The 15,881-nt window shown below is 50.9% G+C and overlaps 1 protein-coding gene across 2 annotated transcripts; it reads right to left on the reverse strand.

Moving 5' to 3' along the window:
* On the reverse strand, positions 1-14,389 carry C1QTNF9 (C1q and TNF related 9). Of its 2 annotated transcripts, XM_030307922.1 has the most exons (5): positions 14,151-14,389; positions 5,721-5,907; positions 2,662-2,724; positions 275-945; positions 1-182 (listed from the first exon to the last, which is right to left on the reverse strand). In XM_030307922.1, exons 2-5 carry the CDS (start codon positions 5,884-5,886, stop codon positions 126-128), a joined length of 957 nt encoding a protein of 318 aa, XP_030163782.1. In that variant the 5' UTR covers positions 5,887-5,907; positions 14,151-14,389; the 3' UTR covers positions 1-125. The 2 variants fall into 2 exon arrangements, with proteins under 2 accessions (XP_030163782.1, XP_030163773.1); XM_030307913.1 differs by having other exon boundaries at positions 1-945.
* Between the last annotated feature and the right edge of the window lie 1,492 nt (positions 14,390-15,881).

Below are 15,881 nucleotides of genomic sequence, written 5' to 3' on the forward strand. Positions count from 1 at the left end.
TCGAGAGCTGCAAGGCCCCCCCCAGCTGAGCCAGCCGGGCGCCCCGACACGAGCACTTGGGTGCCGCTCTGTGATGATTACAGTAATGAGGGTGCTTCGTAGAGTAGAATCATCGGACAGCATTTTCACGAAGCCGTCTCCGATGGGTGGTGAGCAGAGTCTAACCGCCTCCCCGTCACTGGCTGAACAGAAGGAAGCCCGTGAAAGTTGTGTCATCGTCCTCATCCGCAAACAAGCCGTTAAACCTCTCCCCTCCTGCCACCTGCATCCACACCTCGTCCCCCAGCTTCAGGGGCAGCACGATGCCTCCAGACGCCTGGTCCTCTGAGCTCATGTAGCCGTCCTTGGTGTGCAGGATTTTTACCCCATTTTTGACCAAAGCTACCTGAACGTTCCTGGAGAAGACAGTGATGTGGTAGGTGAAGTAATAGACCCCGGCAACGTGGCAAGTGAATTTCCCCGTGGCTACATCGTAGTGATTGAATTCGTTGTACAGGATCTTATCAAATTTAATGGGCGCATCTGAAGCCGGAAACTTGCTCAGTACCGTGAGGCCCACCGTGAAAGCGCTTTTGGGCAAGACGGGAGTCTCGCCGATTTTCCCTTTTTCGCCTCGGTCCCCTTTCCAGCCTCTCATCCCCCGGACTCCCGGCTCCCCCTGGGGCCCGAGGGGCCCAGCATCTCCCTTGGGGCCAGGCTTTCCGACGGGGCCCATGGGGCCAGGTAGACCAGTTGGCCCCGAAGGCCCAGTGTGGCCCTGTAGCCCCTGAGGACCAGTGGGCCCCACGTCGCCTTTCTCCCCCTTTGGCCCTCGAGGGCCAGTCTCCCCCTGGAGGCCTTTCTCTCCCATGGGACCAACAAATCCCTTGGGCCCGTGTTTTCCTGGGGGTCCCTGGGAGCCTTGATCGCCTTTGATGCCTTTGGCTTCGACTTTTCCGTCTGCTCCTAGGCGGAGAAAGAGAGAATAAAGGAAAAGATGACTTGCGACACGTCACCTTGCAAAGCCAGCTTTGGCTTTTCTCGAGCACATGGAGGAGATAAAGCAGTGCAAGTACAGAAGATGCTCCGGGTCCGAACATTACTCCTAAAGCGCGTGCGTGGCATCCACACCCGCTCACACGCGCGTGCGTGCACACAAAACCCCTTCGTACTCCTGTCCGCTACGGTGGCGTCGGGGTCCGCATTAGAAGTTCCAGCTCCTTACCCACCACAGAGTCGACTCTGGCCACTACACACGGCCGACCCTTGGGCACAGGTCTTCGGAAAGGCAGACGAACTCAAGCTGCCTCCAGTGACCCGCCACTCAGCTCTCGTTCTGTGACATCTTCTAAAAAAACCCCTCACGGGACTGAACAGGCCCCTCAGGGCCCCCCGGCTCCTCCAGCCCGACTGGAGAGCCGTGGTGAGGAGCACGGGTTCTGGAGCCAAATGCCAAGACTCCTTCCTGTCTCCTCCACGCAGACACAGCGGGACAAGCCAGTCAGCCACCTACACCTCTGATGCCTCATCTGTAAAACTGAGACAATAATACCACCTCATTTATAGGCTGTTGTATCGAGTCGATATGTGGAAATCGGGGCACCTGGGTGGCTCAGTCGGTGAAGCGTTAGACTCCTGGTTTTGGCTCAGGCGATGATCTCACGGCTCAGGAGTTCGAGCCCCGCACTGGGCTGTGTGCTGACAGTGCGGGGGCCCGCTTGGATTCTTGCGCTCTCCCTCTCTCTTTGCCCCTCATGCACGTGTGCTCTCTCTCCCTCTCTTTCTCTCAAAATAAATAAACTTAAAGATACGTGAAAAGATGGGGCGCCTGGGTGGCTCAGTCGGTTGAGCGTCCGACTTCGGCTCAGGTCACGATCTCACAGTCCGTGAGTTCGAGCCCCGCGTCGGGCTCTGTGCTGACAGCTCAGAACCTGGAGCCTACTTCGGATTCTGTCTCCCTCTCTCTCTGCCCCTCCCCACCTCATGCTCTGTCTCTCTCTGTCTCAGAAATAAACATTAAAAAAAATTTTTTTTTAATAAAAAAAAAAAGATACGTGAAAAGCACTCAGAGCAACCTGGCACAAAGTGTTTGCCCTTGAGACCATTCTCTCTCCCCCCATCAGTCACAACTGGCAGAGCCCTCCTCACCCTCCCAGGCCCAATTCCAGCGCCACCTTCTCATGCACTGTTGCCAGAAGCCCGGAGTCAAACTTTAGCGTCATTCCCCCGCGTCCACCCACTAAAACAGGCTTCAGCGAACTACGGCCCGTGAGCCAAATCCAGACTCACGCGTGTTTTTATCCGGCCCACAGGCGACGAATGGTTTGCATTTTTAAGTGGTCACAAATAAAATTCTGCCCTAGAAATAATGCTTAAGAATTATATAAAATCCAGCTTTTTAGTTTTCATGGAGTTTCGCCGGAACACAGCCCCACTTACGTCGCATCTATGGCTGCTTTTCACTACGGTTGTGACCATATGGCCCGGGAAGCTGAAATTATTCACTATCTGACCCTTGACAGAAAAAGAATCATGAACTTCTAGAGATCGAGGGCCGTGCTGTCCTTATTGTTGGATCATCCTCAGAGGCTACAACGGCTACTTGTCCTTGGTGAGCGCCAAATGCCTAAGTCACTGACGGCTCAGAATTAGAGGGTGGCGAAACGGAACACGATTTCTGACCTCGTTCTCCTTTCTCTCCATTCATTCCATCTTTCCCTGGACCACCAGGATGTCCTGGTTCTCCTAGGTGAAAGAGAAGGAAATAGACAAGGGTTAGAATCCTAATTCCGCGTTTCCTGAACATCGGTCTCCATCGGGGGTATAGACCGAAGAGTCCTGGGAGTGTGCCCCCACCCCCGCGATGCACACACTGTCTTTTGCAGAAGTGCCGGTGGAGAGAGGCAGATGTGAGTTGTGTAAAAGAAGTGAATTATGAAATGAATTGAGTGGACGTCCCAAGCACCCAGCTCCAGGAAGACAAGACAGGAAGGTAATATGTGCACAGATGATCACAATTACGTTTTCCCCTCGTGAATTGAACTTGGGTAGCGACTGACTGTTGGAGGCACTGGGTGCCTCACTTCCGCTCTTTTTCTATCTTGTATAGAATGGGGTGGAAGGTTCACTAGCCTCCTGTGAAAACACAGATGACTGTGGTTACCTGGCGCTATTGGGGACGGAAGAAAGGATTCTGGAAGGATCTCTCCAGCACCTTAGAGTGGTGGTAGATGTCACCCATTAAGGTGGCATGGCCGACCCCACTGGGAACATCAGGGAAGTGAGGTTTTGCCGACCACACATGAATTTTGAGCTCAGAACAGGCAACCCTGAGCTCCAACTTCCCATGTTGTAAGTCAACATCTCTGGAATCAAAGGCAGCTCTTGCTGTAAGGAAGGACAGTAGGAGCAAAAGTTGAAGGAATCATGAAGACACGAGTGTATCCCGTGTATGTGTATGCACACACACAGCACACACACTGTGGTCCCAGTGGGAGGGGAAGGTAGAGGAGTGGAGTTCATCAAGGTTGAGGTTTGGCCATTTACTTGCACTGGGCTGTTGACTACCCAGAAATGAGACTGGTCTAATGCCAAAAGTGACATGGGCTCTACTAGAGATGTCACCCATCGGAGACCCCGCAGAGCCCGTCTGCAGGGCAGTGGCAGGAGAGATGGCGGGTGGCCCTCTGCTTCATCCAGCCCACCCAACAGATCCCCTGGATTAGCAAATGCCGTGAGCACAGAAACCTAAAAACACCAAGACTTTCATTCAGCTCTACAGCTGACTCCCCATACGAAGTAATTTGTTCTAATATTCATTTCTCCAAAACTTAACAAAGGCTTTTTACAAACCCATATTCCAGGGGGGCCCGGGTGGCTCAGTCGGTTAAGCGACTGACTCTCGATTTCAGCTCAGGTCACGATCGTGAGATCGAGCCACCCACCCATGCCAGCACGGAGCCTGCTTGGGATTCTCTCGCCCTCTCTCTCTGCCCCTCCCCCCACCCTCTAAAATACAATAATCATTTAAAAAATCCATATTCCAACAGCATTTGCTGGCAAAGCACCTTTTAGTTCATCCTGAAGTTACTTTCTGTGTATCATTTCAACCGTTTTTAAAATAGCCAGAGGAATATCTAATCTTCTGATAGGATTCTGAAATAGCAAGAGGGAGGGAAAATGACCGTGGTTTGTGCTCAGGTTCCCCACAGAGTCCTGAAATGTCTAATTTAATTGGGGTGTTTCTATCAATGACTGATATCTCATGGTACAGTTTATAATTGGGATGAGATTCATTCTAATGAATGTAAATGTATATCCCTATGTCCCAAGTCTTAAAAATCTCTAGGTTTTTGTCAGACATCTTGTCAGATGTCTGACTAGTTCATCATTGTTTTCTCCCACTCACACGCACTGGAAAAGGTCACGCTAAGAAGAGAAATGACAGCGCTATTTTTGTGTGATTCTTGAACGTCTGCCTCATCGAGTCGACCTTCAATCTTCGATTTCTTTGCAGAAGTATTTCGGGCGCCCACCCGTTCGTGGGAGTTCGACAGTACAATTTGAAAGTCCCTCGGGCTGGGCACACGTAACCACAATACGCCACAGTACACGGACGGACGATGAACGTGTGAGGGCTCTCGCTCCTCCCACAGCACATGCTTCTAGCTTCACGTGACCTGTCCAAAGGGACCACGCGAAGCCACCCAAGTCAATTCATATAGGAAATATTTTCAAAGCTCAATTTTTTTCATCAAAATTTACCTTTTATTTTTTTAATTTTGTTTAACGTTTTATATTTGAGAAAGAGAGAGAGAGAGACTGAGCGTGAGCAGGGGAAGGGCAGAGAGAGACGGAGACACAGAATCCGAAGCAGGCTCCAGGCTCCGAGCTGTCGGCACAGAGCCCGACGCGGGGCTTGAACCCACAAACCGCGAGATCATGACCTGAGCCGAAGTCGGACGCTCGACCGACTGAGCCACCCAGGCGCCCTCCAAATTTATCTTTTAGAATGTCAATCGGAGTTTTGATGTTTTCCCCCTGTACCCAGATAGACCAATCCGCTTACGTTTCAGTTTGTGACCCTACGGTCAGACCCAGGCTCAAGAACCAAGCCTGTCAGTTGGTGTCATGGAATCCACTCACGTATCCTGGCTTTTGCAGATCTCCTTCCCAGAGGCTGCATCCTGACCCCAGATCCCCAGACCCTGGGGCAGGTCCCAACACCTGAGTCGCGCCGTGTGGCTTCAGTGACCATCTGCTGTGGTATTCTCTGTCACGCCATGTCACCTGCCTCACCGTGTGGCAAGGCCCTAGCTCTCCCGTGCAGCGCAGCCAGGCGCTCTCTGCTAAATATTTAGCGGTCAGATTTCTCTATATGCTCCAAGTGCCAAAGACCCACCATACCTGCCATCTGAGGCAGAAAGATCTACACCATGTGCTTCTGAAGACGGCCTGTAGTATCAGAGGTGATGGCCCAAAAGCAGTTGTCCCCACTAGATGAGAACGTCCGGTGGAGGGGGGAGCCGTGTTGGTCTTGTCCTGCACAGTACCCCAGAATCTGGCCTGGAGCGGGCTCTCGGTCACTGCTTTCTCAGCAAGGGGTGCATGAATGAAGGAGGGGGAGCGGGCAGGTGATGACTACACTGGTGATGAATGAACGAATGAATGAATGAATGAATGAATAAGAGGAACGGACGGGTACATGGAAGGGTAGCTGGAGGCCACCAAGTGGTGAGTACCTGCCTCTCCCTTGTCGCCCTTTGCTCCGTCTCGTCCATCTCTCCCGGGCAAACCGTTGTGACCGGGATTCCCAGGGACGCCAGGGTGCCCCTGCCTGCACGTGTCCTGTGCGTTCACGTTTCCCATGCAGATCCCGCCGGCGAGCAGAAGCAACCAGGTCCTCATGTTTCAGATGATGGAGCTGAGCTGAGAGAGGGAAACACAGACCAGAAGGAAAGGCCTTTGTTTCTGGGGCCACAGACACAGCCTCTGCTCCTTGCCGTGGGGCACGGGCGCCACTCCCGATCGACCTTGGACAGGATGGCCGAGACCGGTAAGGGCAGAAGCCGCTAGCAGACGAAGCTTCTCACAATCAGAAGGCCATCGTTCTTGAAAGGAACCCACGTGACTGGGACCACTCTGAATGGCGAATGGTCAGGGGGAAAGCCGAGTTCCAAGTCAAATACTCGCATTTACCACTCCGCTCCACTTGGGGCAAACCGCTTTTTGGAGCCAGAGAAGGGAATGATACTCGCTTCTCGGCGCTGCTGTAAGAACCAAGGTTGACTGCAAAGTGCGTGAAAAGCACATGTTCAACAGTAAAGCAAACACAGAATTAGCATTTGATCCGGCAACCCCAGTTCGGGGTAGACACGCACAAGAGCTCGAAGCAGAGACTCCGACATACTTGGACACGCGTGTTCACACCAGCTCTAGTCACAGGAGCCCGAAGGTGGGAACAACCCACACGGCCGCCGACACGTGAATGAACAAGATGTGTTTACACACACGATGGGATGCTCCTCAGCCTTGAAAAGGAGGGACGTTCTGACGCGTATACTACAACACGGATGAACCTTAAAGACATTGTGCAACGTGAAATAAGCCGGACGGGACCAATACTCTCCGATTCCACTCGTATGAGGGCCCTAGAGTAGTCGAATTCCCAGGGACACAAAGCAGAACAGGGGGAGCCAGTGGCTGGGGGAAGGGGAGGGGGAGCTAACGGGGACAGAGTTTCGGGTTGGGAAGACGGAAAAGCTCTGAAAGCGGACCGCGGAGACAGTCGAACAACGTGAACATACTTCAAGCCACTGAACTGGACGCTTAAAAGCGGGTAAAGTGGTAAGTTTTATGCAATGTTTACTTTACAATAAAAAATAAATAGAATGAAAAACAGTAAAGCATTCCACGCTGTCCTACTGTGATGAGACATATGCTCTGAGTTAGATTTTTGACTCTACAGGAAACCACCATGAAGGGCGTGCGCGCGCACACACACACACACACACACACGAAGGAACAGGCAGTTTGCAAAGTACACTGCGAGGCCCCACTGCGAGTTTTTGATTTGCTTTCCAACCCCATCAGGAGCGAAGGCCACGCCGGGTGGTGAGGTTTGCAATGAGATCTAAAGGAGCAGAGCAGCGAATCAGGCCAAGTGTTCTAGGCAGAGAGAACACACTGGCAAGACCCTACGGTAGTGTGCACACAGGATTCGTGGGACGCTCTTGACTACATCAGATCTCCCCGGGAGGGGGGCGCCACACCGATGCCTCTCTTTCACGGCACCGTAGTACAGGGCTACCCTTACTTACGTCACCGTATGACTGAAGTCTGACTGCATTTTTCTCCTTACTGTACTCCTAGTGCTCAGTATTAAGCCTGCAGCACTGTGTTGAATAAATATGCGTTGAATGAAATGCGTGTGCCATGGCAGACACTTTAGGACATAAAAATAATAATAACCTGAGAATCGTGTCACACAGAGGACGGGTTAAGACGGCAGCGGGGTAGCCTGAGCTCGCTTCATCCCTCGAACATTCGAACACAGCTAGATGAATATCAAATCAGTTGAATACATGAGAAGCCGATCTGAACTGAGAGGGCCAGGCTGCACAGCTAGAGCTAGAAAAGCAACCCCAGTGTGGACGGTGGGAGCCGCGGAGAGTTGACCTCGGGGAGAAAAGAACGTGTGTGCTGCGGAGGGGAGGGAGCCCTGATCACGGAGAGGGGAGTGAGAGAGAGAGAGAGAGGGGGAGAGAAAGAGTGAAGGTGCACCTAAGGGATCTCAGAGGAATAAACCTTCCCCCAAACCACTGGGAAAAGAAGAGGGGCTAACCACCACAAGCTTTTATGAGCCGCAGAGCGCAAAGTCTGAAGTTACCCAGGTCAGCGCCATCACCAGCTTTGCGCCCAGTGGGCCTGGCGGTGCTCCAGTGGGGAAGGAGTGTGGAGTGTGGAGGTCCGAAGCGGGCAGCATGGTCTGAGGATCTCTTGGGTTGCACAAGGAGAGACAGTTCCCTGGCTTGAAGTGCATTTGGGAGAGGTGGACTGGCCTCTCCTGGGACAGAAAGACCCCGTGGGCACCAGCCTGCCGCTCTACTCACTGGCATAAGAACAGAGATGCCAGCTGAGGGCGGCAAACCTTGGGTGCCGGGTTTTGGCTGTGCTTTAACACCAACTCCAAAAAATTGCTAGAACTAATACATGAGTTCGGCAACGTCACAGGATATAAGATCAATGTCGAGAAATCTGTTGCATTTCTATACGCCAATATGCAGAGGAAAAGAAACCGAGGCATCAATTGTGTTTATCATTCCACCAAAACTCATAAGAGACCTAGGAATAAACCTAACCAAAGATGTAAAAGATCTGTAAGCTGAAAACTATAGAAAACTTATGAAGGAAATTGAAGATGCAAAGAAATGGAAAAACATTCTGTGCTCATGGATTGGAAGAAAAAACATTGTTAAAATGTCAATGCTACCCAAAGCAATCTACACATTCAATGCCATCCCTATCAAAATACCACCAGCATTTTTCACAGAGCTAGAACACATAATCCTAAAATCTGTATGGAACCACAAAAGACCCCGAATTGCCAAAGCAATCCTGAAAAAGAACACCAAAGCCAGAGGCATCACAACTCCAGACTTCAAACCATATTACAAAGCTGTAGTGATCAAGCCAGTCTGGTACTGGCATGAAAACAGACATAGATCAACGGGACAGAATAAAAAGCCCAGAAATGGACTCACAACGATATGGTTAACTAATCTTTGGCAAAGCAGGAAAGAATATCCAATGGAAAAAAGACAGTCTTTTCAACAGATGGTGCTGGGAAAACGGGACAGCGACACGCAGAAGAATGAAACCGTACCACTTTCCTACACCACACACAAAATAAATTCACAATGTATGCAAGACCTAAATGTGAGACAAGAAACCATCAAACTCCTAGAGGAGAACACAGGCAGCAACCTCTACGACCTCAGCCACAGCAACTTCTTACTAGACGTGTCGCCAGAGGCAAGGGAAACAAAAGCAAACATGAACTATTGGGACTTTATCAAGACAAAAAGCTTCTGCACAGTGAAGGAAACAATCAGCAAAACTAAAAGACAGCCTACGAAATGGGAGAAGATATCTGCAAGTGACATATCAGATAAAGGGTTAGTATCCAAAATCTATAAAGAAATCATCAAACTCAACACCCAAAAAACAAATAATCCAGTGAAGAACTGGGCAGAAGACACGAATAGACATTTTTCCAAAGAAGATACTCAGATGGTAACAGACACATGAAAAGATGCTCAACATCGCTCATCATCACATGAATACAAATCAAAATCCTGATGAGACGTCACCTCACACCTGTCAGAATGGCTAAAATTAACAACACAGGAAACAACAAATGTTGGCAAGGATGTGGAGAAGGGGTGTAACCCTCTTACACCATTGGTGGGAATACAAACTGGTGCAGCCACGCTGGAAAACGGTATGGAGTTTCCTGAAAAAGTTACAAATAGAACTACCCTACGATCCAGCAACTGGACTACTAGGTATCTACCCGAAGGATAAAAAAATACAGATTCAAGGGGGCACACGCACCCGGATGTTTATAGCAGCACTATCAACAATAGTCAAATTAATGGAAAGAACCCAAGTGTCCGTCAACTGATGAACGGGTAAAGAAGATGTGGTATAGGGGCACCTGGGTGGCTCACTCGGTTAAGTGCCTGACTTCAGCTCAGACCACGATCGCATGGTTCGTGGGTTCAATCCCCACGTCGGGCTCAGTGCTGACGGCTCAGAGCCTGGGGCCCGCTTAGGATTCTGTGTCTCCCTCTCTCTCTCTGCCCCTCTCCTACTCACGTTCTGTGCCTTTCTCTCAAAAGTAAACATAAACAATTTTTTAATTAAAAAAGATGTGATATACACACACACACACACACACACACACACAATGGAATATTACTCAGCCATGAAAAAATGAAATCTTGCTGTTTGCAATGACATGGATGGAGCTAGAAGATATTATGCTAAGCCAAATAAGTCAGAGAAAGATAAATACCATACGGTTTCACTCATTGGAATTAGGAAACAAAACAGATGAACATATAGGAAGGGGGAGAAAAAAAAGAGAGGGAAGCAAACCGTAAGAGACACTTAATGATAGAGAACAAACTGAGCGTTGCTGGAGGGAGGAAGGAGGGAGACAGGCTAGGTGGGCGATGGGTACTGGGGGCACTTGTGATGATGAGCACTGGGTGTTGTATGTAAGTGTTGAATCACCACTATGACACCATATGTTAACTAACATAATTTAAAGTAAAATTTGGAGAAGAAAATAATAACATGAGGCTAGGGAAGCAGGTCAGAACCCAGACCCTTATACAGCCCTGAAGGCGACGTCCATCCGCACAACCTTTCAGATAAAGAGGAAAGACGTTCATATCTTAAACTTAGTGATCTCGTGCCGAAAATTCTTAATAATCCAACATTTGTTTGCCAAACATATTAGCCATGACATTATCTGTCTTGGTGCAAAAGTGCATACTGCATAATGTGCTTCCATCCGTGCTGCTTGGGTATAATATTATGTAGCCCCTGAAATAATTATGTAGGTCATGTAGAAATAAAATATGTGAAAGATATATGTTGTGTTTCATTAAAAAAATTTTTGTTTATTTTTCAGAAAGAGAGAGAGAGAGAGAGAGAGAGAGAACGCGAGCATGAGCAGGGGAGGGGCAGAGAGGGAGGGAGACACAGAGTCTGAAGCTGGCTCCAGGCTCCGAGCCGTCAGCACAGAGCCCGACGCGGGGCTCGAACTCACAAAATGCGAGATTGTGACCTGAGCTGAAGTCGGATACTTAACCGACTGAGCCACCCAGGCACCCTGATGTTGAATTTTTAAAGAGTAGAATAAAATGGCATGTACATTATGAATTACACAGGTACCTATGTAATTCTATATGCATATCGACAAAAACTAGGACCAAATATATCCAAATGAATATGGCTGCTTTAGAATAGCAGGGTTATGAGGGTTTTTCCTTTTTAAAAAATGCTTTTTTACAGTGTCTATTAAAATATTTCTAGGGGCGCCTGGGTGGCGCAGTCGGTTAAGCGTCCGACTTCAGCCAGGTCACGATCTCGCGGTCCGTGAGTTCGAGCCCCGCGTCGGGCTCTGGGCTGATGGCTCGGAGCCTGGAGCCTGTTTCCGATTCTGTGTCTCCCTCTCTCTCTGCCCCTCCCCCGTTCATGCTCTGTCTCTCTCTGTCCCAAAAATAAATAAACGTTGAAAAAAAAAATTTTAAATATTTCTAGATAAATATTAAAACCAGCTAGACTTGTCTAGGATTATATCGCCATCTTATGGAAACTTCTAAATATCACAGCGTCCAGTTTGATGGCAAAGTATTTTTAGACAAGAAAATACAGATGTTTCCTTTTGAAGTCACAAACTTACACCATTTCAGGAAATTGAATTGTTTTCTTGGAGCCAAATTCCATAAATAATCTACACCATCCTCTTTTGTTTAACTCAGAAGTGACTGGTCATAGTTGAATCGAAATGGCACAGACCAACCTCTGCTAAAGGGTCTATATTTTTCCTTTTAAATTTTTTCAAAATGTATTACAATTATTTCAATAATAAAAAGATCTCAAGATCATAAAGGTATCAAATTAGGGTAAACTCCATTTTGTCCTCCAGCTAGGGAAGAGCGAACATCCATCCTTCTGTAATTTTTTTTTAATGTTTATTTATTTTCGAGAGAGACAGAGCATGAGTGAGGGAGGGGCAGAGAGAGAGGGAGACACAGGATCCGAAGCAGGCTCCAGGCCCCGAGCTGTCAGCACAGAGCCCGACGCGGGGCTCGAACTCACAAGCCATGAGATCATGACCTGAGCCGAAATCGGACGCTTAACCGACTGGGCCACCCAGGCCCCCCCTGTCATTTATTTCTCTGGTTTTGAGCACCTGCTTAGACCTCAAGCCTAGCACACAGACAACCTTCAACAGATGACTGTGAATAACCAAATATGCTCTGCTCCCAAATAAGCAGGGAAATAAGCTATGGCACTATCTTTAATACGAAAATCGAGAAGAGGGACGTGAGGGTTTGCACAAGGAATACAGTAGACGTTATATTAATACGTCATTAGTAAAAATAAAAAGTTGCGTTTGTACTTCTTACAAAGCCATAAATTGGATCCTCAGTTTCGTTAGTTCAGCCCACAATTGATGCACTCGGTTTAATTGCACTATGCGTCGTGGAATTGATGCACCTTTTAATTCCTCTACGTGTTTCTCCAGAATGCGCGACAGCTAGGAACGCTTCTCTCCCGCCCTTCCCTCCCCCTTCCCCCTCCCTTCTCTCACCTGGATCACTGCCACCCCCACCCCATCTCCACACTGCACCTAGACTAGGGAGCACTTATTAGGCGCCACCCTAGGTTATAAGGACAGGCACTGCATCTTTCCGCTTGCTTATTTTCAGTACATCACCAACAATTATTTGTTGAATGAGTTAAAAAGAGAGAGAAAAAAAGAACTTTCGAAAGAAATATCCTGGCTCCAAATGTGGGCGACGCAGCCTTTGGGGGTGTGGCTGGGTATTAAATCTAATCCGTGTCGATGCCTTCGGTGGAGATCACTAGTTTCTCCAACCCCCCCCTCCTCCCCTTGCTCCCCGTAATAGAAATTTGAGGCGGCATGTGGCTGCCCGCAGTGGACATTTCCCAGCCTCCCTTGCAGAGGCCTGGAAAATACGAGGAAACTGGATTCTGGCCGGTGGGAATGAACAAGAGGGATCTGTGCAAGGACCACAGGCTTCACGGGGAGGAGGGCTGCTCTACCCTCCCCGGGCCCCTTGCCCCTCCCTGCGGCTGGGGTGTGCGTGGGTGGGTAGGGGGGCTGGTGAGACGTCTTGGGACTCCTTGAAGGAGAGCCACCCCTCGGGGATAGAAAATCTCTGGTCCCTGACGGCCAAGCAGACCAGACCCGCCCCGCCGGCCCTCTCTGACACGAGAGAGAAGTACATCACAAGCCTGCTGCTGGAGCCACTGTTATTTGGGGTCTCCCTCCCTACTGCTAAGCCCACGTCTTGACTAACGCGAGGCGCCTGCTGCCACAGGGGTGTAATTTATCCCAGCGAGGAAGGTCGGGGGCCATGCGTCGTGGGCCCAGGCGGCAGAGTTGCCGAGCACTCGCTGGATATGCAGCCCTCCAGGCGAGAGATTAAACAAGCGACCACGGTCGCTGCCTGAGCCGGATCCGTGTGAATCACAGGCAACAGACGCGACCCTCCCACCGAACCCCCAACCCGCGGGGCCCGAGGACCCTGGGATTCTGCTGTGATCTCCTAGACCTGACACACTGCCCCGGGGGTGGGCGGTGGGCAGAGGGACACAGACCGCAAAGGACTTTGGAGCTACGGTTTTTTAGACCCCCCGCAACAGGTCCTGACCAGGTTTCTGGGTTGTGTCTCCTTTGCCTGACCTACACGGTGCCTTCACTACCGAGCTTCTGGTTAAGGTCACTCGGTTTAATAAAAGACCTGCCAGAGTCGAGCTGAGCGGCGCACAGTGGGTCTCCCAGCCTCCGAGCTCCTGCTGTTTCTCGCGTGTAACACGCGAGAGAAGAAACAACCCCGAACACCCCTCCCCGACTTGGCACTTCACGAACCTAAAAATCAAAAGACTGTCGCTCATCGAGTACCTTTTCTTCCACATGCCCTGCACATTGTATTTCTTCTTTAACGTATGTTGAGGGGCTTGTTTTCAGGCTACGCCGTGTAAGTGATGAAGTACGGCCATCCGTACAAACATGCACACGCTCAAATTTGTGCCAAATAATCTACGAGCTCCTCTAGAAAGCTCTCGGGGAGGGTCTACTCTTAACGACTTCTCCTGTAGCTTCATCCCTCCTCCCAGCCAGTTTGCAGGGTTCTGGAAGAGCCTCAAGATCTGCTTTTGTCTCCTGTTCACCTCTTCCGCAAATGAATTCTGAAACCGGCTTGCTCCTTTCCTACCCAAAACTCGGCAGACAGCTGCCTAGCTCGCCAATAACTGAGCACGATCGTCACACACGGATTAAGAGCTGCTTTAGGACTCCCATGCCTTAAATCGAAACCAAAGCAGCGGTTTCCCAACGCGCTTACCTGAACCCCAGGGCCACGGGCTGCATGCAGGGGCTGCACAAACCAGGACTCAAGGGCTCACTAAATAAAATCACGCCTTCCTGCCACATAATTCCCTAGTGGATGTATCTGCAAAACAGCAGGAAGGGGAGGGAACCGAGGAAGGCACAAGATGTTTTGGAAGAGCTTCAAAACTTGCAGCCAGACTGGAGTCAGGTAGCGTCTTCTAGCACTATCTGTTCAGAAGACTCGGCTCTTCACCCCCCTGTCCTTTTTAATCAAGGGAGAGAAAGCGAAGTACACTTCCGAGTCTGGAAGAAGGAATCCCCACGGCCGGTGTCTTTCCGTAAAGTGACGTTTGTGCCTTCGCTTCGGCCGCCTCCCCGCCGACCTTGGGCCAATTGCGGGCCAACAGGACGACAGATTGCTGGGATTCCAGATCCCTGGAAGGGACTTCATTTAACGAGATCTCTCCAACTTCTATGTGGGTCCTGTGATTGTAGACACCGTGTGTACCTTGGTATTTAACGCGCGTTCTCTTCACACACACACCACCTGCCACTGAAAGAAACACGGTGCGACTGTTTTTTGGACGCCACGTGATCATTAACGTTTCGTTTTGCCCCCATCAGAGTTCATTAACACGGATCTCTAACCGAGAAATAGCCTCAGGAGGACAAACGTACACAACGCTGTCTTTCAGAGGCTGTTGAGAACCAACTCGGACAACCTAGCTGGACTGCAGAGGCCACACAGAGAACGGGGGATGCGGGCTGGGCAAGTCCCATCGGACACAAGTAACACCCTCTCCACTCGCCGGGCGTCCGTTCCTCGTCTGTACCGCAGGGAAAGCAACACCAGCCTCACAGGGCAGGGCGGGATTTCGTTTGGCGACAGAAGCTAATCTGCTTTCTCTCCCGTCGTCCCGTAGCCTGAACTCCTGACCCGTAAACGCACCCAGACACCTCCGGTCACTTCTTAGTGGGAGGGGGCAGCCCGAGCGTTGACCCCGGGGACAACTCCTCCCTCCTGCTGTGGCTGCCCCTCCCCCACCCGGTGTCACCCTCGTCTTCCCCTTCTCCATCCCTGTCTCCTCCCCTGTCCTCTTCCTCTGCCTGTCCGGGCTCCGGGCGTGATCCAGGGCCGATCCCCTCCTTGGGCTGTCCGCTCTCGGCTTCCCTCCCACCCGCACCTCCCGCTCTCACCTCTCTCTGGAGCCGCAGCGTCCAGCGGGTAGACCAGAAAGTCACACGGGCCCCCCGCCAACCCAGCCTCTCTTCTCTGCACCCGTCGGTGGCACCAGCACCCGGCCATCACCCCGGGGCAGAACCCGGAAACCGCATCTCGTCTCCACAGCTGCGTGACGGGCTCACGGCTGAGCATCCTTCACCTGTGTCCAGCCTCGCCCTCTTCTCCAGCGTCTCCGCTGCTGGACACGGTCTCCCAGGTCACCTCTGGCCTGGTGCGAAATCCACCCTTTTCCCCGACCCCGGGATGAGCTGAGCAAATCCCACACGAGCCGAAATCCCACACAATTTCCTCGCCTTCCATTCCTCGGCCACGAAATGAAATCCCAGGACCTCACGCCGGTTGGCAGGTCCTTTGGGAGCCGGCTTCGACCCCTTCGGTTTCTCACGCGGCCCGTCAGTTGGATTCAAGCCACACGCCCAGGCTCTTCGGGGCTGGGGGGGCCCTCCGGGATGCTGCCTGGGCCTTGCCTCCCGGGCCCCCTTCCCGCCCGGCCACTCGCCA

The sequence above is a fragment of the Lynx canadensis genome, chromosome A1 (genome assembly GCF_007474595.2).
Source record: "Lynx canadensis isolate LIC74 chromosome A1, mLynCan4.pri.v2, whole genome shotgun sequence".
Lineage (NCBI taxonomy): Eukaryota > Metazoa > Chordata > Mammalia > Carnivora > Felidae > Lynx > Lynx canadensis.